The 27,661-nt window shown below is 64.9% G+C and overlaps 2 protein-coding genes across 3 annotated transcripts; both read left to right on the top strand.

Annotated features, from left to right (window-relative positions):
• The first annotated feature begins 1,599 nt into the window (after positions 1 to 1,599).
• Positions 1,600 to 7,421, top strand: LOC149862265 (indoleamine 2,3-dioxygenase 2-like). Of its 2 annotated transcripts, XM_090056060.1 has the most exons (10): positions 1,606 to 3,192; positions 3,696 to 3,791; positions 4,258 to 4,377; positions 4,487 to 4,605; positions 4,709 to 4,723; positions 4,996 to 5,095; positions 6,032 to 6,149; positions 6,281 to 6,332; positions 6,745 to 6,893; positions 7,010 to 7,421. In XM_090056060.1, exons 1-10 carry the CDS (start codon positions 3,067 to 3,069, stop codon positions 7,366 to 7,368), a joined length of 1,254 nt encoding a protein of 417 aa, XP_089912186.1. In that variant the 5' UTR covers positions 1,606 to 3,066; the 3' UTR covers positions 7,369 to 7,421. The 2 variants fall into 2 exon arrangements, with proteins under 2 accessions (XP_089912185.1, XP_089912186.1); XM_090056059.1 differs by having other exon boundaries at positions 1,600 to 3,192; positions 3,696 to 4,377.
• Positions 7,422 to 26,338: 18,917 nt separating this feature from the next.
• TCIM (transcriptional and immune response regulator) lies at positions 26,339 to 27,390 on the top strand. Its single transcript, XM_090052275.1, has one exon. The coding sequence runs from the start codon at positions 26,376 to 26,378 to the stop codon at positions 26,688 to 26,690; it is 315 nt and encodes a 104-aa protein (XP_089908401.1). The 5' UTR covers positions 26,339 to 26,375; the 3' UTR covers positions 26,691 to 27,390.
• The last annotated feature ends 271 nt before the right edge of the window (positions 27,391 to 27,661 follow it).

Below are 27,661 nucleotides of genomic sequence, written 5' to 3'. Positions count from 1 at the left end.
CGTCCCTTGAACAAACTGCCTCCGTGAGCTGACTGAAGAATTCCCAGTCTGGCTCTTCCCCTGGGTTGGGTGGTGTGTGGTAGACCCCCACCGATAAGTCCCTTTCCCCACGACTGCCTTGTATTTGGACCCAGAGCACCCCCAGCTCCTCCCAGGGACTCCGCTCAGCTCGGCTCCCCTCACCGGGCCCTGCACCACCCTGCCCTCAGAGCTGCCCCCAGCTGCAAACCAGCCTCTGCGGGGGGGCCCCCCAAATTCCCCCTTCCTTTCCCCATGCAACTTGACATTTCCAAGCTGCACAGTCAGGCCGCACCCATGCCACAGCTCCCACTCCACCCTGCCCCAGTCAGCACCAGCACACTTCACTGGGGTCACTCTGCAGTGGCCCACAGGCCTCCCGCTCCTCTTCCCACAGCCGGAAAGGCTGGAGGGCTCTGCTGGCAGAGGCCACGCTACACTATCCCCCCGCCTCCCAGCACCTTCCCTACCCTAGCCCGGGGGGCCCAGGCCCCGACACCTTGTGCTGCACCAATTTCAACAGCGATGACCCCGCCGGCACCTTGTTGCCCTTCACCAGCACGATGAAAAGCCCATTACCACAGATCACACTGGGAACTGCTGCCCCGGCTCGCCCGGCCTGCCTCCGATTCAGGCCCTCGCTCAGGGCCGCGCGAACAGGTCGCAAGCCTTCCTTTTACGCACCCCTGCCCGTCACTCTGGCAGACGCTTGTCAGCGCGTGCCAGGCAGCCTGGGAGGACCGACGCACTGCAAAAGACAAGGGCACGCGACACAGAGGCAAGACCCCACTAGACAGCCTGCTTACAGGCAGCTCAGTCAAAAGGATGAGCCCGCAGACGACTGCAAGCGACTCCCCGTTTGAGCAGGTGCCATCACACCTACCCAGGACCGCCAGGAACCTGCCCCACCCTGGCACACCCCAGCCTCACACCCACGCTCAGCTCGAGCACACAGAGCCCCGAGCCTCCCCTCCATGGCAGCCTAGGCTCCAGCACCCCATCCCTACCAAGTCAACTACCCCCCAGGGACTGACCGCACACCCTGCCCCGCAGGCACCCCCCCCCCCCCCCCACACAAAGCTCCCCACCCAACACCAACGGGTGCAACCGTTTGCACCGCTGACCCCCACCTAGGAGCCAGTCCTCCCAACAGCACCACAGGCCCAGGGCTCGCCCCAGCAGCACCTCTGCCATGACCACCAGGCTCCCTCAGCAACACGTACCCCGCAGGGCCCCGGCACAGCCAGCTCCCACTGCCCCACTGCACAGACACAACACTGCCCCCAGCACAACCAAGCCCCCACATGCCCTGGGATGCCCCGCCACCAAGGAAAGCCCAAGACACAGGGCCCCCGCCTCTAGGGACCAAGGAGGCAAGGCCCGGCTCAGGACTGGCCTCAAGGCACCGACTCCACTGCCTCCTTCCACAGCCTGCATGCCCCCCACTCCACGCTGCCACCCCTCCCCAAACACACTGCCCACGGTCAGCAAGCAGCACGCGCCCCCCCCCCGCCACTCTTGTCCACCACAGCACCACCAGGACCCCCCCTCCACACACACACACTCTCTCTCTCTCTCTCTCTTTCTCTCTACTCGGCTCCATAGAGCTAGCCCGGCACCACCAGTCCTCGCAGCCCCGTTGCCCAGACCGCAGCCCCCCGCCCCTCACACTTCTCTGTCCAGGCCCCCCCCAAGCGGGGCAGCCCTCCAGGCCCTCATCACCACTCCCAGCAACCCCCCAGGCCCTTGCACACACACTTTTCCCATGCCTCCTCCAAACTCTTGCTCAGCAAGCCCAGGGGCTCTGCCCCGCCGCCCCTGAGAAGCACAGCCTCGGGGCAGCATCCATGCTCCCACCTTCCCCCAGCTCCTCCCGGGGGCTCCACTCCCCAGCCCCCCCGGCAGTGACCCCTGCACAGTGTCACAGCAGCCCTGTCCCTCCCAGGCCCAGATGCACCACCGTCCCTGCAACCCCAGACAAGGGGAGGGCAGGTGCCACAGGCCTCCCCCCCCCCCAACTCCACCCCACCTGCAAGGCTGCGGCAGCTCCCCCGACATGCTGCAGGGCCTGCCTCCGCTCCCACCCCAACACATTGGGGCACTCCCATGACACAGCGCAGCACAGGGGGCCTCCCCGCATTCGCCCTGTGCAGCACCAGGGCAGCCCTGCCCACACGGGACTCGCCCGCCCTCAGCAACCCCCCTCCGGGACCCAGGGCGGACCTGGCCGGCGCCCTCCCCATTCCGGCCACCTGCGGGGGGTTCAGGATAGACAGCACGGCAGAGGGTAGAAAGGTGCATCGACTTCACAAAAATACAACTATGAGTAGCAGTGACACAATCCCTGATGGACGAGAATGATTCACGTCGGCAACTTATTGGCAGTCCCCTCCGACGTACAACAAGTTTCTCTTTCTGCAATGTCGCTGTCCGAGAGATGCCGAGAGGGACCCGGGTGTTCGGTCCTGGGGCTCCTCGAGATCCACGGGCCCGCCACTCTGGGTAACAGCCAACCGATCCTTTCTGCGAAGCCACCTCTTCCTTCCAAACAACGTCCGGACGTTTTGGCCCCTTTCTAACTTCTAAGCCATGCCGATAAGTGACAGCCGTTCCGATTCTTTTTACTTGGACTGTCCTTAGACTGACCCATAACGGTACGGGCCTCGCATTCCTTTGATAAGGGTAATTGGACCCATGCCACAGGGCCTGGCTACTTCCAGCCTTTTCTACGTGTCCTAGACCTGACTTTAGAGGAGGCCCAGCTATATCTTAAATTGTAATTAGGCTCTTAGCAACAATATACAGCTTCATATCTACACAAACAACAGAAAAACACTTGGTCTCCTCTTCAGAGAGCCTTTGGCAAGCACCTTGATCACACAGACGTCCTTTCAACTGTCACACCCCCTGCGCCCGCAGGGCAGCAGGCCAAACCCGGGGACAAAGGTCCCCTGCCACCGGCTGCCTGGAAAAGAGCTCTCCTGACTCAGCGCAGACCCCACAGGGCCGCCACTGGGAACCCTCCTCGCACCCGGGCAGCTGCCCCCAATGGCCCTTCGGCCCCCGCACCTGCCCATGGACCCTGCTGATGAGACGGAGCAGCCCCCGCCGCCTTGCGCCCTGGACAAGTTCCACATCTCCCCGGAATACGGCTTCCTGCTCCCCGATCCACAGGTAGGCCCCCCACCCTCCCTCCCGGGCATGGGCAGCCCCGGGGGGCCCCGCCAGGGCCTCACCACCAAGAAACAGGGGCAGCAGCCTACGCTCGCTGCACCCAACGAGCTCCAGGACTACGGCCCCAGACTTGCCCCGAGCCAGGGGCCACAGAGACCACCCCCCCGACCTGCCAACACTTTACACACATGGCGCGTGCCCCAAGCCCAGCCCTGGCAAAGGCCTCGGCTCCCCTCGGCCCAGCCAGGCAAATCATGCGTCTCCCTGGCCTCCTGCCGCCAGCCAGGTGCACGGCTGCTTTGGCCACGGGCCCCCAGCCTCCGGCCAGCTCCAGGGAGCGTGCTGGGGGCCAGGCCCGGCCACAACCCAGCTCCGCTGGGGGCTGGGTCACAGACTGGGGCTGCTTCTCTCCACCGGCTGGCCCTCGCACCCCGCTGCCTCCCCTCCGCTCTGCCAGCTCCAGCTGGCCACCCCCTCTCCCCTGCTGCTGCTTCTCTCTGCAGACAGAGCTGCCCGCTCCCTACCGACCCTGGATGGACCTTGCCCGCAGCCTGCCTGACCTCATCGCCACCCGGCAGCTCCGCGCCCACGTGCACCAGGTGCCGCCTCTCTCCCGCCACCCACAGCAGAGGCCACAATGTCCTGCCGGCTCCTGGCACGCGTGGCCATGGAGCCAGGCAACCGTGCCCTTTCCGCTTCCCCCCCAGCAGACCTCTCCCTCAGGCCACCCAGGGCCGCCACCTCCCCCCCAGCCGCCTGGTCCGGCAAGCCCATGCAGCACAAGGCCAGGTCGTTCTCCTGCCAGGAGGCATGTCACCCCTGGCGAGGGCCAACTACCTTCACCCCCGCCCCATGCCCAGCCCCAATGGCAAGAACAGCCCAGGCGCTCCTGCACATTCAGCTGGCGGGCACCAACACCCAGGCGTACCTGGCACCCCCCAAAACACCACGGCCTGCACTGGCCAGGCCTCTGGCTGGGCTGCTCGCACCCTGCAGGACCGCTCCCTCGTGAGCCCCACGACCGGGGGATGCTCGGAGCAGCTCGGAGCAGCTTCTCTTTGGCAGGCGCCGCAGCTCAGCGCCGCACAGCTCCACGGGCACCGTGACCTGCGCCTGGCCCACCTGGTGCTCGGCTTCATCACGGCGGGCTATGTGTGGCAGGATGGCGAGGAGGGCCCAGCCAAGGTGAGTGCAGCTAGCCACGGGCCCGGGCCCAAAGCAGCCCTCGACACCAGGGCGCACCGCATCGCGGCCCTCCAGCCGCTCCCCTCTCCCTGAACCACCTCTCTCTCAGGTGCTGCCGCAAAACCTCGCCGTGCCCTTCTGGGAGGTCTCGAGGCGCCTCGGCCTCCCGCCGATCCTCCTGCACGCCGACCTTGTGCTCGCCAACTGGAGGCAAAGGGATCGGGCCGGGTAAGGCGGCACGGGGCCCCTGAGGGATCTCTCCACTTGCGCGCCCTTCGCCTAACCGCCCCATCTTTCTCTTTCCCATCCCGCGATGCCGGACCTCCGCCAGGCCTCTGGAGCTCGGGTAAGTGGCCGAGACGCCTCCCGCACTCCTCGCGGCGGACGGCCTCTGGCCTTTCGGGGAGGGGACCCGCCTCCCCTGGCCTGCTTTTGGGGGCCCAGTCCCTGACACGAGAGCGCAGGGACCCCACCCAGCCTTGTATGTGCTCCTAGCAGCACAGGGATTGGGGCAAGGGGTCCCGCCGCCCCACACGCACCTCTGGATGCAGAGCAGAGTGGGACCGCCGTCCCCCGGACCGCAGCCTGGCTTCACAGCCTCTCCTTCTCCCCACGCAGGAACCTGGACCCCATTGTGTGGCTGCCGGGAGGAGAGAGCCTGAGAGGCTTCGTTCTGGTCACCATGCTGGTGGAGAAGGCGGCCGTGCCCGGGCTGCAGGTACCATTGGGCATGCCCCGGGTCCGGGGCATAGGATGTGGCCTCTTGGCCTGGTCTGGCCCTGGCCGTTGCTGCACCCCAGCTCTCCCCCAAGCTCCCCCTGAGCCTGCGTGTGCACGCGGCACGGAGCAGCCTGTCCTCGACCCGCTTCCATACGCAGCACTGCAATGGGCCACACTCCCATCCTGGCCTCCCTCTAGCAAAGCAGCTCCCTCCTGCCCCCCGCAGCCCGTCAGAGGGCCTAGGAACCATCGCAGACAATGAGAGCCGGAAGAGACTATGTCTAGCTGGGCCATACAAACTGCCCAGGATGGAGATGCCACCAGCTCTCGGGGCTCCCAAGGCTTCGCCGGCCTCCTTGCGAGACCCTTCTCGCTAACGTCTCACCTCGGCCTCCCTTGCCGCAATGCGAGCCGGTCGCTCCTGGGCCTCTCACGTGCCACCACTGCAAACGGCCCCGCTCCCTCCTCTTTCCGACGCCCCTCCCAGCAAGTCACCTCTTCTCCTGACTACATTGGCCTAGTTCCCACAGCCTCTCCTCGAAAGGCAGGTCCCTCGGCCCTGTGAGCCATTGCTATTGCCCCCCACTGGACTCTCCACTTTGTCTGCAGCATTCCTGTAGCGGTGGTGGGGTGTGGGATCCCAAAACTGCATCCCAGACTTGGGAGGTGCTCTCAGCAGCACCAAATCACAGGGAAGAATCGCTTCCCGAGACCGGCTGCCCACACTCCTACCGACAGCCCAGGATGCCGTGAGCCTTCTTGGCAACCGCGGGCTCCTGGTTGGCTCATGGGCTGCCCTCGCCCCCGGGTCCTTTACCGCAGAGCGGCTGCCCAGGCGGTCAGCCCCCAGCCTGCCCTGGCCACCAGGCTGCAGGGCTCCGGCCCATGGCCGGGAACGCCGCATCGCCCAACTCTCCCGACTTCTCTCCGGCAGGCCATTGCGGAGGCAGCCCCTGCCATCCGGCAGCCCAATGGGGAGACCCTGCTCCAAGCCCTGGCGCAGCTGGAGATGGCCCTCGGGGCTATGACCGAGGCCCTGATGCAGATGCACGGTGAGGATGGGTTCCCCTTGTGCCTCCGGCCCCGGGGTGGCCCCCACGCCCACTGGTGGGCCTCTCTGATGGGCCGCGGCAGCGCCGTGCCTCTGGCCCCAACTGTCTCTGCCTTGCACCTGCTCTCCTAGACCACGTGGATCCAGACACCTTCTACAACGCGATCCGCCTCTTCCTCTCCGGGTGAGCGCCCGCGCAGGCTGCGCATCTCCTGGGCCGCTCTCCATGGGCAGAGGGGGGCACAGAGGGCCTCCTCTGGTCCACGGCGGGGTCTGCCCCGGGGTGCCATCAGCACGTCGTGGCGGCAGCAGGGCCTTCCCAAGTGCGGGTCCCTGACCTCCCCGCAAGGCCCGGGTGGCTCAGGAACCTGTCACCCCGGCTCCACTTGCTCCGCAGACCCCGGGGCTCCGCAGCCAGCTGAGTGCGCTGGTGGCCCGCAGGGCCAGCGCATGGCCCTGCAGCTGACCCCATGGGCCTGCATCTCTGGAAGCAGGGGTACCAACAGGAGCGCGGGCTCAGGTTGGGCCCACGAGACCTTGCCTCGGCCTCCCCACCTCCTGCTGCAGCATCTCACCGCCTCCTCCGCCCCGCCCAGGTGGCGGGATAACCCCGCAATGCCAGCAGGGCTGCTCTACGAAGGTGTGTGGGAGCTGCCGCAGGCGTATTCGGGGGGCAGCGCGGCCCAGAGCACCGTGCTCCACGCTTTCGACGCCTTCCTGGGCGTCCGACACCACGCAGAGAGCTGTAAGTCGCGGCCGTCGTGAGGGCCAGCGGGGACCTCTCCTCGTTGGGCCTGCGCCCTCCGATCGGGCCGGGCACCAGCCAGGGCAACCTCGCACCTCTCGGGCTGTCTCTTGCAGCGGCCTTTCTGCACCGGATGCGCGACTACATGCCCCCCTGCCACAGGGCCTTTGTGGAAGCAATCCAGGCCTTCCCTCCCTTGCGGGAGCTGGTCCTCTCCTCCGGGAACGAGGCACTCCACTGCGCTTACAACAGGTGCGTGACCGCGCTGGCCGCCTTCCGCACACGTCACATCGCCGTCGCAACCAAGTACGTCGTCACCGCCACTGCGGCCAAGAGAAGCCGAGGCAGCCCCGGGACCGGCCCCCTGCAGGCGGCTCCTTCCAGGCCCGAGCAGCGGGGCACTGGCGGGTCCCCCGTCCTCCGCTTCCTCAAAAGCGTCAGGGACGCCACCCGAGAAGCCCTGCTCAACTTTTAGTGGGCTCTCCCAGGCACCACGTCATGCCTAATAAAGAGAGTGCTCACACGGCACCCGGGGGTCCAGGCCTCTGCGCGCCGTCGTCCGGCAGGCACAAGGAGCTCCCGGCTGTTCCCCGCCCCCTCCCGTGACACCCGGGGGCGGCCATGGAGACTGCTGGCCAGAGTCTGCCCGCTCCTCGAGGTGCTGCCATTCACCCCATGACCAGGGCCAGGCCAGGGTCAGATTTGGGCTATGGAGGACTAGGGAGAGACGTGCCCCTGGCCCTGATTGCCACCCCTTTCCCCAGTCCTGCTTTCTCTCCATATACCTCCTCTCTCTGTCCGTCTGTCGAGCTACTTATCTAGAGCACCCGGGGGCACCCAGGCAGGCACCCAAGTGCCTGGGGGCTCGCAAAGGCAGTGCCCTCGGCTTCCTGCTGACTCGCTTCGCCTACCGAGGGGCCGCTGTCACCTGCTGGCCGCCAGAGGGCAGCGCCCGCTCGCTTGCCGCGGGAGACGGCTGCCACCCAGCTCCGGGGTCCCCATGGACCGGGGGGACCTTTTCTCCCGCGGGCTGGGCACAAGCGGCGCCGTCTGATCACCGCTCCCCCCCACAACCTGGTCGCCTTGGGACGACGGCCAACCGAGCCCGACGCTGGGCAGGCAGGGGCCTCCCGGGCCCAATGCCCTCTTCCGGCAAGGCCTCGGGTTGGGAGCCAGGATGACCGTGAGACACCCTTTTGGGACCACCCTGGGGCACACCCCCGGGGAATTCTTCAGAGCACATGCTCGCCCAGGCCTAAAGGTGCTTGGGCTGTGCCAGGCTGCCAACAGCCGGCGCCCTGGCCGCTGCGCTAAGTAACCGCCCCTGCGTAAGGCACTGGACTCGGGGCCAGGCTCGCAGTTAGACGTCCTTTTCAGGCCAGCCCCGACCGTGTCTCTGAGCTCCCGGGGGACTCTCCCGGACAGCTCTGACCAGGCTCTTGCCCGGGCCAGAGCGTGGCTTGGCCGTGCCAGGCTGATGGCGCCCAAGCCGCCGCACTAAGGCTCTGGACCCGAATAAGGAACTGGACTCGGGGCTGGGATGACAGCCACGACTCCTTGGGCCGCCCCGTGCGACACCTCTCTGGCACCGCTGAGGGCAGACTTGCCCGGCCCGAGCCGCAGTTTGGCCCTGCCCGGCCACTGTCTCACAGCCCCCCAGACGCTGCGCTAAGGATAAGGGCTCGAGTGAGGGACTGTTTTGCGGGCCGGGATTGGAGATGGAGGCCTGGTGGGGCCACGCCACTGTACGACTCTGGGGCACCAGGCGACTCTCCCCAGCATCCCCAACCGCAGCACTGTCTGGCCCAAAGCGTGCTTCGGCTCTGCTGCGTGGCCAACTCCGAGCCCCCGCTCCTGGCGACTAGACTAAGGACAAGGGCTGGAATAAGGAGCACTTTGTGGGCTGGGGATAGAGATGGAAATCCTTCTGCGGCACCGGTGGACTCCCCTGGCCACCCCTGACTGGAGTCTCGCCCAGGCCTGAGCGCAGTTTTGTCATGCCGTGCTGCTGACTGCTGCCCCCCCATAACCACTAATATAATACAAGCCCTAGTCTGGCCGCCTGCGTGCCTGTCTGTCTATCCGCTATGTTTCTAGCCAACTGTGCCTGCACCCCCAAACAACCAGCAGGGAGGGAGGGGAGACAAGACAGGCAGACGTGGGCCAGGCAGACCCGAAGTGGCTGCGGGGAGGGGAAGGGAGTGGGGTCGGACACAAAGTGGCAGGAAAGGGGGAGGGGGAGGCAGGCCCACCCCAAAGTGGTGGAAGGGAGGAGGGGAGTGGGGTCAGATCCAAAGCAGGGAGGGGGGAATGGAGTTGGACCCAAAGTCATTGGAGAGGGGGAATGGCTCGAGCCCATGCCTGATGTGGCAGGAGGGAGGTGCGGGAGAGCGGGGCGGCAGAAAGGGGTGAGTGGGGCCAGTCACGGGTCTCCGTGCCCATGGGACACCCCACTCCCCGTCATTCTTGATGGGCCATTTGCTCATACTACGTATAATGGCTTGCATAAGGAACCAGGTTGCATAAGGACATTGGGATTGCCATCCTTTTTGGGCCACCCCACGCCATGCCTCTGTGGCACTGGGGGACTCTCTGGGATACCCCTGACCAGGGTCTTGCCTGGTCCACAGCGTGGTTTCTTCATGCCAAGCTGCTAACTGGCAGCCCCCCCCCCCCAGCCCACCATGCTAAGCAAACAGGCTCAAATCAAGCCTTTCTGGCGGTCCACAAGTGGCAGAGTCCCTGGCCGGTGGCGGGGTGACACTCCCTTCCAGAGTGCCTGGGCTAGCAGACATGGGCCCTGGCCCCGCAGCGAGTATCAAGACGCTACCCTTAGTTCTCTGGCGCAAGTCGCAGTGGGCCCGGAGTGGCGCTGTGTTTGGGCAGGGCCCCCCCCACCTCCCGGGGGCACCATCCCGTAGGCAGGGGCTGCCCCACTGGGCGTGCCTTTTCCCACAAGACCAGAACAGCAGCAACACCGCCGCATGCCAGATCAGACCCTGGGTCATATTTTCATAGTTGGTTGGGTCAGAAGGGACCTAAGCAGATTGTCAAATCCAACCCGCTGCCATGGCAGGAAAAAGTACTGGGGTCAAACGACCCCAGCAAGGTGTTCATCCAGCCTCCTCTTAAAGACCCCCAGGGTTGGAGCCAGCACCACTTCTCTTGGAAGCTGGTCTCAGATCCTAGGTGCCCTGACCGTGAAGTAGCGCCTCCTGGTATGTAGCCCAAATCTACCCTCTGCCAGCCTGTGACTCCTGGCAGTGCTCAGGGGATCAGGGACTCCCCCAATGCCTGCTGGTCCCCTCTGACTAGTTTGTAACAGGCCACAAGATCCCCCCTCAGCCTTCTCTTGTGGAGGCTGAACAGGTTCAGGTCCCGTTGCCTCTCCTCATAGGGCCTGCCCTGCTGTCCCCTCATCATGTGAGTGGCCTCCTCTGGACCCTCTCCATGTCGTCCACATCCCTCCTGAAGTGCAGTGCCCAGAACTGGACGCCATACTCCAGCTGTGGCCTGACCAGTGCCGCATAGAGGGGGAGGATCACCTCCTTGGACCTGCTCGAGATGCATCTGTGGATGCACAACAAGTGCAGTTGGCCTTCCTGACTGTATCCCCACACTGCCGGCCCATGTTCATCTTGGCATCAATGATGACTCCAAGATCCTTTTCTGCCTCTGCCCTGCCGAGAAGGGAGTTCCCCAGCCTGTAGGTATGGTGCCGGTTGTTCCTCCCCAGGTGCAGCACCTTGCACTTGTCAGTGTTGAATCCCATCCTATTCTCATCCGCCCACCCTTGTAACCTGTCTAGGTCTGATTGCAGCCTATTCCTCCCTTCTAGCGTGCCCACATCCCCCCATATCTTAGTGTCTGCAAATTTGAACAGGGTGCTATTTACCCCCTTGTCCAAGTCGCTGATGAAGAGGTTGAACAGTGCGGGCCCGAGGACCGAGCCCTGGGGGACCCTGCTGCCCATGTCCCTCCGGGTCAAATAAGACCTGTCCACCACTGCTCTCTGGGTGCGGCCCTCCAGCCACTTAGCGACCCGTCTGACAGTGTAGGTATCAATGCCACAGTCCCCTAGTTTTTTAATGAGAATGGGGTGAGAGACAAGGTCAAATGCCTTCCTAAAGTCCAGAAAGACTATGTCCAATGCCCCCACCCCCCGCGAGCAAGTGAGCGAGCCAGGATCCCAGCTCCACCGCAGCCCCCACACACAGACTCCCAGCCCGCATGACCTCACGGCAGCCTGGGCCAGCGGGGGAGCGGGACAGAGCCACACGGGTGTGTGGCCTCCTCTCGCTTGCCTGCTCACATCTCCACCTGTGCCACTCAAAGGCTCGGCTCAAGTGCCACTGACGCTTGCCCGCCAACAGAATCCCCAGGACCGTGGAGGGGGTCTTCCTAGCCGCACCGGGAACAACTGTACTCCTGGCCCGGGTCGCGTCAGGTCAACCTCCCGCTTAGCTGCCGGGCCAGGAGGGTCTCGGCTTTAGGCCCACTTTCCGGACATGGGAGACTCCTCCCAGGCTTGACCCCAGGGCCTTAGGGCCGAGGGCAGGCCAAAGTCGGGCGCCTCTGAACCTCAAGCCTCTGGGCTGCCTGCCAAAGGTTCGGGGAATGTCTGAAGCCCCAGGCAGGGACCGGGGGACATTTGCCAGGAGCAGGGCTGCTTATGAGTTCTCCTTGCCGCCAGCACAGAGGACTCGCCTGCCCCAGGCAAGTGGCATGACCCGCTCTGCACGGCCCTTGGTGTTCCCACCATCCCCCATGTGGAGAGAGAGACCCGTGGGGACCGCTGGCTCCCTCGCCATGATGGCTGGAGCCACCCACTTCCCTGCCTGCCTGCTACGCCTCACGCCTGGCAGCATCCCTGCCTCCTCCTGCCCCTCTCCATCATTATCTGGGACCCCGGCAGGTCCCGCTGCCAGGAAGTCGGTGAGCTTCCAAAAGGGACTATAGCCAGCAGCTTGCCCCAAAAACTTACTTGTGCCCCGGGATCTGACCTTCGGATGCGATCAGCAGTACCGGACAAACAAGAGAGACCCATAAAACAGATACACCACTACAGAGTTTCCATGAGGGATTTGGGGAAGCTGAGCTCGGTTGTGGTTAGTAAGTGTCCTTTTGAGAAAGCCAGGCCCGGAGCGGGAGAGTTGCTTCGAGCAAGGCCGGGAAAGGCCACATGCATATCAGAGAACGGCCTCAGGTTTGCGACCGCATGGCCAAACGGCATGCCTTCCCCCGGCACGTCGGGGAGGGCACAGCTGGGAACCAGAGATGGGCTGTGGGCAGGGTGCTTGGCCAGACACCCCATGTCCAGAGGGGGAGGGGGAGGGGGGCCCGCTCCCACGCATAGTCGGGCCACAGCCTGACTTCCGAGTGCCGCTGCCCTGCCCCCGTCTCCAAGGCCGTGGCTCGTGCACCATTCTCCGCAGGCAACATGAGCTCAGCAGCCACGGCGACCCCACAGTCCAGGACAATGTCCCGAGCACCGCCGCCCGAAGCCTCAGGCCTGCCCGGGCCGGGGCAGGGTGTTGTTCGGGACAGCTGTGGCTCCTCCGAGTGCCCAGCTGACCCCGGGCTTTGCGAGGTGCTCCTCGCCGCGCTCTCTTCTGCTCCCCGCCCTGGAAGTGCAAGCAAGCGGCTCTGTCTTCGAGGGTGGGAGCCAGCGCCTGACCCGGCCTGGAATAGACCCTCTTGTCCTCCACAGGCTCCCGAGCGGGCCCAGTGTCGTGCACGGCCTCACCAGGCCCAGCTCACGGGGCCGGTTACATAAAGAGCAGCGACTTCGAAGCCGCGGCCTCACTCCTCCGGTCAGAAACAAGCTGTTCCCTGGCCCCCGCTCCCTGTCCATGCTGCCGAACAATCGACACTTGTTTGGGACCTTTTGCAACACAACAGCCGCCTCGTCTACGTGATGCTTAACAAAGAGTGGGCGGGCGGCGAGCTGGGAACCATTTCTCTGAATGCTCGCCGCGGCCTTTTGTGCCAGGCGCCGGCGTTGCGGCAGACACTGCAAAGCCCCTGGGCCCAGAGCAGAGCCAACGCACCCAAACCCAGGCAGCGCCTCTGTGCGCAGCCGCGCGGTTTGCACAGGGTTAGGCCTGCCAACGCCTCCCGTGCCAAAGCGCTTTCCTCGGAACAACGCAGCCGCTCGGCTCCCGTCGGCAGGGCATGCCTGCCTCTCGCCAGGCACGGCCTCCAACGAGCCTCGCGGACCCAGCATCTCTGTCGAGAGGACACGTGTCGCCCCGATGGACCGGACGCTTCCCAGAGCCCCACCAGGGAACCGGGGCAGAGGGCGGATGATGGCCCTGCGAGGGGCAGGCGTGAGAGGGGCACAGCCCCTAGGCAAGGCATCTCCCGGGGCTCCCCCGCCCTGCAGGGGCACACCCCGTGGCGTTTAGGCAGCCACGGACCATGGCAGCCAGAGCAGGAGGGGGTTACTGGCAGGGGGACGGGAGGCCAGTTGGTGCCAGCCGACCCGGGCTGGGCTTGCGCCAGAGCCCGACCCTCATCCCTCACCTGTCCAGCTAGTCCACTCCGTTCCCAATTCTAGCAACTGAGCGCAGCAAAATGATTCAGGCCCGGACAGCACTACCGCCAGCCAGTCGCCCCCACCCAGACTCTCTGGCCCGGGGCTGCGCCTACTTCCACACCCATGGCAGCATCCCGCAGGCACTCCTGGAGGCCTCGGGCTTCAGAGGCCCCTTGGTCCCGCACGCCTCTAGCCAAAAGGCCAAAGGAGCAAGCAGGAGGGAAAGGGTGGAAACAACCCCCCCAGCGCCATCCATGGCGTAGCCACGCTCCTCCCGTTGGGAGGCTTTAGAGACTCACCAGGGCCACCCTGCCCGCGGCACGAGGGGCGGGTCTCTGCCCTCACCTCTGCCACGTCATCCACAGCCGGGAGGAAGGGGATCTCCCCCGCCTGGTACGGTCAACCTGCCCGGGCCCGAGGTCACGCTCGCCGCGTCTCCTCTGCCATTTGTACACCCTCGGCCCGCCTGCTGCAGCCAGCGCAGCCCCCTTGCCCAGCTGTGCCCAGCTCCCCTTCCCGGCTGCACCCACCACCTGTCTCCTGCAGGTTGCATGGCGCTGCACCGCTCCCCACCAACACAAATGCCTGGACTGCAACGGGATGGAGGACTGAAGCAGCATATAAGGGACCGATAATGTCAGGATGACACGGGGGGGGGTCGATTACAGAAACAGGCCTCCATGTTTACACAAAGGGCCTGCTGACCCATCGCCTGGACAGCCCTGGGCAACGCAGGATCCGGGACCGCCCCCCAGGTTGTGAGCCTGCGGGACCAAGGGAAGCTGAACCCCATCAGGGATGGGTGTCCCAGTCGCCCCCCTGGCAAGCCGTGTCCCTGCCACCATCATCTCTGCCTCGTCTGGATTCAGCTTCGTTTGCTTTGCTGGCAGCTGGCCCCCGGTGGCTGCCGGGCACTGGCAGAGGGCAGAGATGGGGCGGGCAGCTCAGGGGAGGAGAGGTCGAGCCAGGTGTCAGCAGCATCCCACCGGCCTCACGCATCCATGGGCCAGAGGCGGACGGGGGGGAGTCCTGGGGGAGCCCACAGCAAAGGGCCCAGGGGAGGAGCATGTGCCCAGCACCACCCTGCGCAGCCTCCCTGTGAGGAAAGAGTGGAGCCCATTCAGACCCGGATGCACATCCCCACCAGGTCCTGTCCATGCTTCCTCAAAGATGCCGGGCCATCAGCCTCCCTGCATCTCCCCCTACACAGAGGTCGTGCACCATCGTCACGAGCATGGTCTCTGCGCCAGGGCCAGGGCAAAAGCGGCTGCCATGGGGCTGGGACACCCACGGCATCCCACAAGGCGCAGTGACTGGCTAGGTGGTCCACATCAGGACGGGGCTTCTCGCACGCTCTTCAGACCATCGCAGGCTTCAGAGCCTCCGGGACCCGATACCCCTGCTGGTGGTGGCCCCCATCTCCCACCAATGGCTTTCCCCCTCCCCGCCCTTCCTCTTTCACAGGGGGAAGGGGCGTTTGGTGGGGTCACGTCTCTCTGCTTGGCTGGATCGCAGTCCCCAGCACTGGGCAGACACAGCGCTGGGGACTTTCCACTTAAGCAGCAGGTGAAAAAGCAAGTTGCAGGCTCACTGACTCAGAGCGGGCAGTTGCAGCGCACTCGGGCACCGAGCAAGAGGAGGCCGCTTGCTTACGTCGCTCACGCGCCTCTTACCAGTCCAAACCCTCGTGGTTAGGACTCAAACTTTGGGCAGTCAGGATGCCATTTGCCCCCCGGTCAGACTGATACAGATGGGGAAGGGGGGTTGTCTTCCTCTGCAGCAGGGGCATGGCCTCTGCCTGGCCTCTGCCCTCAAGCGTCCATCCACAATCTTTTAGAGATGCTGGACCTTGGCGGCTGCGGTCCCTGTGCTTCAGCCACACCAGGTTGGGACTCTAGGTCATGTCTTGTGGCGGTTTGGGCAGGGCCGGACCACACAGGAGCTTGCCAGCTCTCTCCAGCCCTGCTCCTCCATGATGCTAGGATGCCGGTACCTGGCAGCCGGCCCGGCAGCCCCGCATCTGCCACTGGCCCGGCTGGGCATTTGGAAAGGCCTGTGTCTCGGGCTTTGCGCCAGAAGGACTGCTCTGTCTCGGGGCCTCCGAGCCTCCCCACAGTTCAGTTCAAAGGGCAGGCATATAAATACGCCACCCTGGGCCGAGAGAGAAACACCCACGCCACTGAGGAGCGGGGCTCCGGGATGAGGTCACGGCTGCTCGGCAAGCCCAGCTTCCACCGCAGAGATGATGATAGTCATTAAGCCACAAGCAGACGTGGCGGGAACCAGGGAAGGCCTTGGTGGGGGCAGACGCCACGGCGCGGCTCCTGCCGGGCAAGGACAGGCTCGCCACGCCAGCAAGGCTTCTGCAGCTCTGCCACCACAAGCTGCCTCCCTCCAGGCCGATGCCCGCCGGGAAAGCAGTCTGGCGCTGTGGAAGAGCCCCTGCACGGGGCCAGGGTTCAGCGTACGGTCCCCGCTGCGCACGTCCTGTGACGTGCAGCCCGGCTGAAGGTGAGCCAGGCGGGAGAGACCTGGCCCCACCATACATACCCGCAGAAGGCACTGCGTGAGGCAGAGTGGGTCCTGTCTGCGAGCTGCTCCTTCTCGGGAGCTGCCCCGCGCCTGGGCTGGGAAGGGCGGCACAGGAGCGCGAGCGGGAATCCCTGGGCGGCCATGCTTCACCAGGCAATCTTACCCCTCCAACAACAGCTCAGACATCTCCTGCAACCCTCGAGCACCCCAAGGGTGTACGCGTCCTGGCCCCGTGGATCCAGGGCACTGGCTCCACATCTGCCCATGCCCCGGGGCACGTGGAAGGGCTGCACACCCAGCCCCTGCAGCAGGCTATCCCAGCAGGCCAGCTGCTTCCTGCCTGCCTTGCCACTGGGTGCGATAATGGACGAGGCTCCTTCGCAGGTCCCTCCGGCCCGGCCTGGCCCGCGCCCGACTTGCGAGACAGCCCTTCTCTCTGCTAGTCTGCAGGGGAAGCTCCCTGCACGCCTGTGCGGAGGATGCCCAACGTCACACGGCGCACCCAGGAGCACCTTACAGCCCGCTTTATGGAAACGGGAGGCTGCTCCCTAGCTTGCCCTGGCGGCCGTGTGTCTGAGGGCGGGCAATGCTCAGGGGCCTCCGGGCTTGGGCCTGCCCGTAGGATGCCTGCCACAAGACTTTGGACAGATCTGAGGCCCCCGGCGGAGGAGATCTGCCAGCACTCAGGCCACGTACGGTTCTGGACAGACTCGCAGATTTGGGTTCGGTGCGGCCTGGAAGACCAAATAGTTCTTTACATAAAGAAAAACAACCTGGCCGGGGCTGAGCCCTTCCACCTGCAGACCAGGGACCTGGCTGTGGGGGCACGGGGCTGTCGGCCCACCCAGGAGTCCTTTCACGGGCAAACCCTTCCCACAGCCCCATGCTCCCCTTTGGGGCTGGCAGCATGCACCCCTTGTTCTCACAGCAGTTCCTCCCCGTCGACTGGGCGGCAATCAATCCCCAGAGGGTGCAGCCAGGGGCCTTCCCCGGGGCCGATAAGACGTCTAAGACAGCTCGGCTCGGCGTTGGCTGGGCCATGCGAGCCGTCTGGGGTCCCCCGTATTTTCCACGCCTGCCTGACAAACACAGCACTGGCAAGGACCTGAGGACAGCTGCTCTTACCTCTCACAGCACCAGCTCGCCCCCTTTTTGGTACCCGGACCCATCTGGACATGTTGCCAGCCAGACCGAACCCAGGACATGAGGGCTGGGGCCCCAAATCACTCGCTCCACACAACCTGGGAACGCAGCTCGACTGTCTCCGTCTTACAGGCAGAAATCAGCCTCACCAGCATGGTCAACGGGTGGCCGGCCATGACTCCCGAGCGACATTCATCATGGGGCACAGTGCCCCTTGCTCCTGATGGGCAGCCTCCCCGCCCAGGCCTGCTGGTGCCCCTCACTCCCAACCTGCTCCCCCCACCCCAGCCCGACTCCGCATCCCAGGAGAGGGGACCTGGAGAGGGGCGTCAGGACTTGCTGTTGCTGCCGCTGCTGGGATCCCTGCTCCAGGCATGCCGGATGGAGGAGTCCCGCTGCCCTCTGCTCTGCCCGCTGCCAGCCACTTGCATGCCCTCAGGCTACCCGGACTGCCCGCCACCTCCGGGATCAAGCTGCAGGCTGAGGGGAGCAGCAGCGGGAGAGGGGAACAAACATCAAACCGCCAAATATGGGCTTTCCATCTGGAGAAATGGTTTTGAAACCCGTCACCTTCAAAGGAGAGAAGCCGTGACTTGCCACGCTTTTCCAGGACTCCTTGGCAACCCTCTCCGATATTTCCGTGACCTGCCTTTGGGCCATGACCCGTAGGTCAAGACACGCCATCTCCTGGTATCCTAGAGCAGCAAGGGGGCCAGGAGGGACCCAGGGGCGTCGAGCCCAACTCGGGCCCGCGGCAGGATCCGCCCCGTCCCAGGCAGGCCCACTGTTGAACCTCTTCCTACAACTACGCCGTCACCCCTGACACCGCGTCCAACGCCGCACCCGAACATGCCGCAGGGACAGCAGGGGGGCCATGGCAGCCTGTATCCTGCAGCTGCAATGTTGCAGTGATGCCCGAGAAATCAACCTCCACCCCCGCCGCTGGAAAATCTGTTCCTGCCCCCGGCGCGGCGTCGGCCTGAGCCCCTCGAGCGGGTCCCAGCCAAGGGAAGTGGGGGGAGAGGTGGGACCTCCCTCCTGGGCATGCGCGGCCTGGAGACCCCTGCCATCGTGCCCACATCATCCCTGACTGGGAGCAGTCCTACCTCTGCGGCGACGGCGAGCCGGTCCCTTCCCTGGTGCCCGGTCTGTGGCCTCCCCTCTCCGACAATGGAGACCCTTTGCCAGGCAAGCCCTGCTCGGCTGCCCCTTGATGCCATACCACATCCTCCCCTCGGCAGCGGGAGAGAAAGGCCCAGCGCTTTCCACCGCCGGCTGGCCCTGCCTCAGGCCGCCTGCTTCATCTCGACAGGGAGCCAACGGCTCCTCCGCAGCAGGGAGGACCCGGCTCCGAGGGCTCGTGAGGGGCCCGGGAGCTGTCTCTCCCGGAGGCAGTGGGCGCAACAGGCTGGGCCTGGGAAGGGTCAGACCTCACTCCGTGCTCCGGCCCCGCTCGCAGCTTCTCGCATGACACCGGCAAAGCCGCCACTCCGGTTGCAAGCCGGGGACAGCGCGAGGCGCCCCATACAGCCGCACAGCAAGCGAGCAGCCCGTGGGACGAGCTCATGGCCCGGGCCCATGGGGAAACTGCTGTTTCCCCAGGGCAACAGAGACCCTGTGGCTCGGACTGGCAGCGCCACTGTCCCCGCGCAGGACGCGCAAAGAGGCTGCCCCGACGCCGAGTCCTGCCCGGGGCCTCCGCCGACAGAGGCGGGCGGGCGATCGACTGTCCCTGGCACTCAAGGTTCCTCCCGCCGCAAATGACGCCCAGGGCTGGACAGTGGGGAGACGCTCCCGCGCCTCCTATTATTTCCGGGCTGCTTCATGCCGAGGCCCGGCAGCTCCGGCCGAGAGGAATCCCTCGTGGGCTGAGGCCCCGTCCTAATCCCCGGCCCCGACACATGCTCAGGGCTCCCACTCGGCACGCTTGCTGTCTTCCTGACGTGGGGCTAGGGTATACGCAGTGGGCGCGACTGCAGTGCAGGGGGCCAGGGCCTTCCCTGAGCAGGCCTGGCCTCGCTCCTGTTTGCCGGCACCACCCTGACGGGCGTCCTGGAGTCCCTGCAAAGCCTCTTCTGGGACTGCAGCCTCCCGTGCTGCAGAGCGACTCCCCCGAGCGCGGGTGCATCCCTGCCAGGGCACGCAAGGGCAGGATGGGCCGACCCAGGCACCCAGCGGGAGCGGCAGGCCCGCGTTTGCTCAGCAGCTCAGTGGCAGGGCTGGGCATCGAGTCCGGGGCTGCCAGACGGTGCCGCCCATGACAGATGCTCCCGGGCCCCCCAAGACCCCACTGCCTCCGTAGCACGGGGCTCTTCTGCCCAGCCTCCAGCCAGCAGCCACACCTGAGCTGCCAGCTCGCGGTAGGCCACCAGCAAACACTCCTGGCCCCCGCTTGGGAATCAACAGCGGGCCGCAGCGGAGGCAGCCTGGCTTGGTCTCTGGCCCTGTTAGCAGTTCTTTTTCCCAGGCACGGGGAAATGTCAGCACGGGAGAATGACCCTGGGCACAAGTCGCCGAAGGGAACAGCCCCAGCCGGAGAGGCCGCTCTGGCGTTTGGAAGCGGCTCGGCCGCCGCCATGCGCGCTCTCTCTCTCATGGGTCCCGCCAAAAGTGGCCAGAAATAGGGGAGAGCACCCCCTCCCGTGGGAGCCCATTCCAGACCTTGGCCGCTCCAACTGTGAAGAAGTTCCTCCTAATGTCCAGTCTAAATCTGCTCTCTGCTAGCCTGTGACCCCCAGGGGCACCTTGGTGAGTAGGGCCTCGCCAATTCCCTTCTGCGCCTCCCAGATGAATTTATAGGCAGCCACAAGGTCGCCTCTCACCCTTCTCTTGCAGAGGCCAAAGAGGTGCAGCTGCCCTAGTCTCTCCTCGTAGGGCTTGGCCTGCAAGCCCATAACCATACGAGTGGCCCTTCTCTGGACCTGCAAACTTGGACAGAGTACACTTCACTCCCTCGCCCAAGTCACCGATGAAGACACTGAAGAGTATCGGTCCAAAGACCGAGCCCTGTGGGACCCCGCTGCCCACGTCCTTCCAGGTCGATACCGACCCGTCCACCACGACTCTCTGGGTACGACCCTCTAGCCAATTTGCCACCCACCAGACTGTGTAATCATCCACGTCACAGCCTCTTAACTTGTTCACTGTATTGAAGGCCTTCCTGAAGCCTAAGTAAACGATGTCAACCCCTACTCCTGCGTCCAGGTGTTTTGTAACCTGGTTATAAAAAGAGACCAGATTAGTCAGGCACGATCTACCTGCTACGAACCTGGCATAATTTTTCCTGCTGGGCTCTCACGTATGTGAGCCTTAATAATCTTTTCAAAGACTTTGTCAAGGATGGAGGTGAGACTGACTGGTCTGTAGTTGCCTGGGTCCTCCTTCCTCCCCTTTTTGAAAATAGGGACCGTGTTGGCCCTTTTCCAGTCTTCCAGGACCTGGCGTGTGTGCCATGAATGCTTAAATATTCTTGCCAGTGGCTACACAATGACATCGGCCAGTGCCTTCAGCACCCTCAGATGGAGCTTGTCCGGGCCTGCCGACTTCAATGCATCCAGTCCTTCCAAGTGACTCTGCACAATCTCAGGGTCTACAACCCGATTGTGAGACTTGTCTTGCCCCTCGTTTAGGAAGACTGAGACAAAGACCTCATTGAGGAGTTTTCAGCCTGAGCACACTGAAGTCAGCCTTCCTGAAGTCTAGCACTTCCACCCTACTAGTTACCTTTCCCACTCTGCGCCTTATGGTGAATTCTGTTATCTGGTGGTCACTGTCCCCCAGGTGACCACTGATCTGTAGGTCTCCTACCATGTCATCCCCCATTGCCAATACCAGGTCCAGTAAGGCCTTTCCCCTAGTGGGACCACATACCTCCTGCGTCAGCTGGAGGTCCTGGACACAGGATAGGAACCTGTGTGAACAGTGGGAATTTGCTGTCTGCATCTCCCAGCAGATATCAGGGTACTTTAGGTCCCCCGTGACTACCACCTCCCTAGTCCTTATGGTTTCCACGAGCTGCCTCAAGAGCTCCTGCAGGCCTGGGGTGGAGCAGGGGCGCCGTTTTGCTCCCCAGGGCAGCGGGATAGCCCAGGGCCAGACGCCGGCAAGTGCTCACCCCCTGCGCCCCGATTTGCGGGGCCGCCCGGGCCCTGGCGTGCGCGCCTGGCTGGGCTGCGCACGGGCCGTGCCGTGGCGAGGCCGACGGTCTCTGTTGCACGGCGCCCTTCAGAGTGAGGGCAGGATTTCCCGTGAGCCTGGCCCCCCTGCCCCAGACAATGGGCCGTCTGGCAGCGGGAGACACCTCGGCCCGGCCCTCCTCCAGGGAAGAATGCGCGGGGGGCTCCTGGACGGTCCGACAGGAAGGTCAGCAGCAAGGAAAGGAAAAGCGGGCGGTTGCTTTCAGCTGCTCTCGCTGCCGCGCCCGGCCCTGTTGACCCGAGCGGGGCACGGCAGGAACGGTGGGGCTGGAACACAGGCCTCCCACGACCCCCACGCCTAGGAGCACGGCGGGGGGGCGGGAGCCGGCAAGTACGTGCACGGCAACCAGGGCGCGGGTACCCGCCGGGCAGGAGGATGGGGCCCCGGGCCGGCCTTCTGGAGATCGCCGGCCTGCTCCCGGGTCTGCCACTGACCAGCTACGTGACCCCGGGCCTGTTGCTTCACCCCGCTACCTCCGCCTCTTCTCTCAGACCCTTGTCAGCCTGATTTCCTTCAGAGAAGGCAATCCCCTGGGCAGCTCACAGGTTTGCTCGGGGAAGGGCGAGGGCCCTTCTCCTCAAACACATTAGCCAGTCCCGCTCTCGTACTTGGAGGGGCCGGGGGGGGGAGGCTTTCTTTCCCGACTTGCCTGGCATGACCAGCCCCAGCCCTGGCGGGGGGGTCTAAACACGGCTGACAAGCACAAGGCGCCCTCCGCTAGCCTGGGGCTGCTCTCAGAGCACCTCCCACGTTCCAGACAGCCCCAGAGCATTTAATCCGTCCTGCCAAGAGGATCGAGCTCCAGGGATCAGAAAGGCCGTTCAAACGCATGGGCCGGGCCCCCAGGCCCCCGTCATTTGCCTGCTCATGGCCACGAGCTCTGCTCAGAGAGCAGGCTTGTGCCCACACCACTCTGTGGGCTCTCGCTAGCAGCTTCCCTGGGGGCCAGCATGCCACTTCTTGCAACCTGCCACAAGGTCCTGTCCTCTTTCCCTACGTGCCCAGCGAGCCAAAGTCAAGGGGGCAGGCAATTTGTGGGAAGTCAAGAGACAGTGCCTCCGCAGGAGCACCCCCAGCTTGGTGCCGATAGGATCTCCCTTGCACACAGCCGGGGACAAAAGGCCCCGTGGGTCCGACAAGGACCTAAGCGGAGCCCATCCAGGGTCTGAGATTGTGCCCGAGATCGAGACAATGAGCCAGAGGGCAGAGAGCTGGGCAGGACGCGGCCGTTTGCAGGCCCCGGACCAAGCCCAGCTCCCCCAGCGTTTGTCGAGCCCCGGCGGCCTCAGCAAGGTCCCCGGAGCCGTCAGGGAGCACCGTGGGACCCTGCCCGGACAGACCGCCTCGTGCCCAGGGCGCACACCTGCACGCGGGCTCACCGCTCCTCTTCCAACAGCCATTCGGAAACCCTGCCGTCTCCCCTAGCCAGGACCCTGCTCCGCACACGGCAGAGCCAGCTGGGCTCCCGCCTGCCCTCCCCCTACACGGGACGCTCACACGGTCTCGGCCATGACACGGGCTCTGCAGAGGAGACCGTCCTGGCTCCCTCCCAAGCAGCACAGTCTGCGAAAACAAAGGCCCTCTCTCCTCTCCTTGGTCTATAAATACCCACAAATTCCGCCGTCGTGGCCACTGCCCAACCACAGGTTTGGCGTCGCTTCCCCACCAGTTTGCTCTCCTCTCCTTCCTTCTCCCCAGCGGCTCATCTAAGTGCCCACGGCCCTGTGGCCAAACAGATCGCGTATGGCGCGCTTGCAACACGTTCACGAGAGAACGGCTTCGCTCAGACTCTCGGGCCTGCTGGCGGACGGTGCCGCCGGTGTCGACCGCAACACCTTCTCTTGCCAAGAAGCCCCTTGTCAAAAATCCCTCCCAGCAGACCCTCGCTGCCGCCACAGCAATGCATCCAACTTTCCTGCCCACCAAACGTACCCTCCGGGGCTGGTAAATCACCCAGCTTTTGTGTTTGAGCGCTGAAGCAGGCAGTGCCCTGCTCTGGGCTCAGACTGGGGAGGGGGCTGCGCTCCAAGTTGCCACCTCCGCATCCTCCTTCTGCCAAACGAGCACCCAGGGCTGCCAACACTCCTATTGTGACCGCCAGCCCTGGGATAATTGCTGCCTGGCTCGCAGCCCCGGCCCTGGGAGACAAAGGACAGTCCGGGGGAATCGCAACCCCTCCGCACAGCCCTCGGGGCCTCCCGCTGGCTCACGACCCTGGCGACACCAGCTCCTCTCACAAAGCGGCTCCAAACCCATGGAAGGCTCCCACCACTCTCCTGGGGAGAAGCCTTCTGGACCTTGGACCCAACCCTCCAGGCCCCTGCCCAAAAGCGGCATCTCACGAGCAGCATGCCATAGCTTGCCCGCAGGACCCGAGGCTGGTGCGTGGCATTTGCCAGGTACCACTTGGTGCCACGCAGTGTGCAAGCGGTGGCCGGCTCCCGCTACACTCCTGTCTGATAGCTTCTTTCCCAGGCACCCCTTCGGGCCTGAGTTTCCACAGCAGGCCTGCGCTCGCGTCTGTGTGGCACCAGCCACGGCCGCAGCAACCACACACCTGGCACCGGTTGCTTGCACTTGTCCCCCCGGGGATGCTGCAGCAGCTCGCCGCAAGGCGCCGGGGAATCCCTCCAGCAAGGCGGGGGCCAGCACCAGTGCCTCAGAGCCAGGCTCTGGCAGGGGACAGGGCGACACCAGAGCTCTGTGCTCCCCGCCGCCCGCTGGGACGCCCTGTCTTTGCCACTGCCTGCCACTTCCACCCGGTTGGGAAACTCCCTTCTCCCTCGGCACAAAGCAGAGCCTCTTCAGCGGCATGCGGGGAGGGCCATTGGGCGCTGCTGCGGGGGCCGTGCTGAGACAGGAGCTCGAGGTGTGGGTCAGGCACCGGGAACACTTCGGCCTCTCCCCATCTCCACACAGCCACGTGCTCTGCGGAGAGCTAGCGACGGGTACACACAAGGACCCACACCTTTGTGGGACAAACGACAGCGCTAGGCATCTCCGGGCGACGTGCACACGCCAGAGCCACGCGCTAAGACTGGCGGAGCAGGGTGCGACCTCTGCAGGCCCACAGGCTGCCTCCCCTTCTCCCCGGCAGAGGCAAGGAACGTGGCTCGGGACCGTGGGACAACAGGCTGTGGGAACGGGTCCTATTTCGTCTGCAGAGCAGGAGACAGAGCAGGGAGCGACCACCAACCATCGACTCCCCAAAGCGGGGTCTCACAGAGGACGGGGCGGGACAGGGCTGGGCAACAGGCTCCAGGTGCGGCGAGGGAAGTTGAGGGGGGATAGGAGGCCAACCTCTCGCACAAGGAGGGCCATCAGGCACTGGCCCAGGGAGGTTGTGTAGTCTCCCTCCTTGGGCACTTTCAAGACCCGGCTGGATGCATCCTTGCCTGGGATGCTCTAGTCGGGGCCGGTCCCGCTTGGACTAGCTGGGACCTCCCGAGGTCCCTTCCCAGCCTCATTTGGATGCTCCTCTGCATGGGCCAGAAGGCAGCCAACCGGCTCCGTGGCACTGGCTCCCTCCTCCGGAGAGAAGAAACTGCAAGCAACTTGCGCCGCAGATGACCTGGCCGCAGCCTCTCCCGTCTCGGCTCCGGGACCCCCGACTAGACTTCTTGGGAGCAGAACGAGCGCTTCACCCGTCAGGCAGGGGCAACATCCTGGCCTCTGCCCTCGACCGGCCTCGCTTGCTGGCGTGTGAGGCACTGGGTGGCATGAGCAACCTGCCCCAGAGGCTGCGCATGCATGAGGCTCTTTGTGTCAACAGAGGGGCAGACATGACAGGCCACCCTGGTACCCAGCGGGGACGCCAGTGAAATGCCAAGGACTGTGGTCCCTGCTGTGCATTACGGGCACCGGAGATCAGGCTGGCAAGCCCGCGATCTCCACTCAGGGCAGGCATCGGCACCTGTTCGGAGGCCTGGCTGCAAGCGCCACTTTCGCAGGGCCTCCCCAGGAGCCAAGTCCTCTTGCTGCCCGGCCTGGGCCGCTCCTCTCTTTTGCAGTGGCAAGCCCGGAAAGAGGGCAAAGGGGGTCTGTCAGGGCCCATCCACTCGGGCCCCACTGCCGGGGCGGGGAGAGCAGGATGAGGGCCCACGCTTTGCCCACGTCACCTCCTGTCAGCCCGGCGCTTCCTACCCGCCGCCTCGGGGACTGGCCCGCACGTGGGCTGCCCAGAGCAGTGTCTTTGGGGGCGGGGGAGACATCGAGCTGCTGCGACCGCCATCCGAGCGCAGGAAGGCGGCGTTGGGCAGCAAGCCCGAGTGCCCCCCAGCCTGCACCACGAGTGCTGGCTCTCTGTTGGCAGCTCTGACCAGCCCTCCCCCGCTGGGGACACAGCCCCGCAAATGTGGGAGAGTCTGAGCCCTTTCAGGGGGAAGGCCGCCACCTGGAATCGCAACGGCAGGTCCAGTCAGGGCAGGAGGGCAGCTGGGCCCTGGGCAGACCCCCCCGGGCCTCCCTACCCCTGGACTGCTCGGGCACCCGGCTCTGCGGGCAGGGGAGGCTGGCCTGGGGCGGGGGGCAGCAAGGCAGCCTGGCACAGGGGTCTCGGTTCTCTGACTTGCCCAACACCAGGCCTTCCCCGCACCCTTCTTTGGGCGAGCGGCAAGGGCCGCGTGGGGACAGGCTCACGGAGCGTCGAGGCCTCCCCAGCTGTCCCGGCGATGCCGCCATCAGCCATGGCAGAGCACCCACAACCGGGCTCCCAGCTGGCACGTGTCTTTTCGCCAAGGAGCCTGTGGGAGCCAACAGCGCTCTCCCCCGCCGGGACGGCCACTGAGGACCGCCTGCAAGCCGCCTCGGCTCCAGGGAACACAGGCTCACCTGTCCCGAGCCCCTGCCCTCGGTGCTCCGCGCCCCGGACCCGCCATCCCTGCCCCGCAACGCAGGCAGCGTGGGTGTCCCGGGATGGGGGCGCTCGGCAGCTTAACTGTTAAACCGCAGCGAGCTGGCTCTGCGCTGAGCTCACTCTGATGTCACGCCTGTAACTCGAGCCGGCCCCGGGCTGCCTTTAAATACCGGCCCCGGCAGCGCCTTTCGCACCGGTCCTGGAGCAGGCGAGATCGATGAAAGCCCCGAGCGGAGCCTCCGCCATGTCCACGTCCCTGCGGGTGAGCCCGTCGGTCCACGGCTACCGCTTTGACACCGCCTCGCGCAAGAAAGCCGTGCCCAACATCTTCGAGGCCATCAGCCAAGAGTCACTGCAGAAGCTCTTCAGGAATTCGGGCGACAAGAAGGCCGAGGAACGGGCCAAGATCCTCCTCACCACGGACCAGGACTCGGAGGACCGAACGCGGGCCTTGCTGGCCCTGAAGCAGCGGAGGAGAGACAAGCTCCTCCAGTTCCTGACCCTGCGGAAATACTCCCTCAAAGTGCGCTGAGCCGCCGCCTGGGAAAGCACCGGGACATGATAGCGGAGAAACGAGACAGCGTTCAGGACGTGGCCCCCTGCGTGGCCTTGGCCCCCACCTCACAAGCTTCCGGCAGGATGAGGGGCCCCGCAAAACAGGCCCCAAGCTGTCGCTCCCACCGCACCCCCGGCAGGCGGAGAGCCGAGCAGAGGACCACAGCCCGCTCGTCCGGGAAGCTGCCCCAAGCGCCACCGCTGAGACTCTGGTCTGCCGGGGCAGGAGATCCCCGCGACCAGGCTGCAATGGAGCATTTCTTTCGCGCTCCTCCAATGCTCCGACACAAGGCATCGTGCGGGCGTCAGGAGCTGAACTTTTGGGGGCTGCACTCTCCCAAGGCACCTGACGCGACTGCATCTCTCGTCCCCTTGCGGGGCGGTATCCCTGCCGTACGACCCATTTGCAAGGCAGCAAACAACCTGGGCACCTCAGCCCTGAACTGCCTTGGCTGGGAAAGCCTCTGTTAGATAGCGCGTTTGCTTCTCGCGACTGCCAATCTGCCCCGAGGCCCACTCGGCCTCAGAGACGGCGCGATAGACAGGAGAAAATAGACTGCAAGGGGCTGGATGTATCCCACGGTAAGACTGGAGGACAATGCTAGACTGCTCTCAACTGTGATTTACAGTCCCACGGCCATCTGCAGCCCAATAAATTATAAAGATTGTGCAAGCTCTTTGGGTTTCCAATGCGTGACTCGGAAAGGGGAGCAGTGTTGTCTGGGGGCTTTCCAGGGCGGGGGGCAAGGGTGCGGGCGCTCTCCTCTACCACCAGACACCCCAAGCAAAAGCAGAGGCTCAACTCTCGGGGTGCAATCCTGGGCCAGTGAGGGCTGGGGGAGGCTTGCCCAGCAGCATACCGGTGCCAAAACGCCTGCCCTCCTCACTAGGCTGGCATGCCCGAGGGAGCTTCAGAGGGAAGCGCCCCGACTCGCTCCGAGTCACTCA

Source organism: Crocodylus siamensis, chromosome 6, assembly GCF_052110815.1.
Source record: "Crocodylus siamensis isolate JL-2025a chromosome 6, ASM5211081v1, whole genome shotgun sequence".
In the NCBI taxonomy this organism is placed as follows: domain Eukaryota; kingdom Metazoa; phylum Chordata; order Crocodylia; family Crocodylidae; genus Crocodylus; species Crocodylus siamensis.
This window is presented reverse-complemented; position numbering and strand designations above follow the sequence as displayed.

Bases quoted from the DNA above. Each gene is read 5' to 3' on its own strand.
- LOC149862265 (XM_090056059.1), top strand. From the start codon at position 3,107: ATGAGACGGAGCAGCCCCCGCCGCCTTGCGCCCTGGACAAGTTCCACA. The intron at 4,378-4,486 runs GTGAGTGCAGCT...CCTCTCTCTCAG, and splicing joins GCGAGGAGGGCCCAGCCAAG to GTGCTGCCGCAAAACCTCGC. The intron at 6,333-6,744 runs GTGAGCGCCCGC...CGCCCCGCCCAG, and splicing joins ATCCGCCTCTTCCTCTCCGG to GTGGCGGGATAACCCCGCAA.
- TCIM (XM_090052275.1), top strand. From the start codon at position 26,376: ATGAAAGCCCCGAGCGGAGCCTCCGCCATGTCCACGTCCCTGCGGGTG.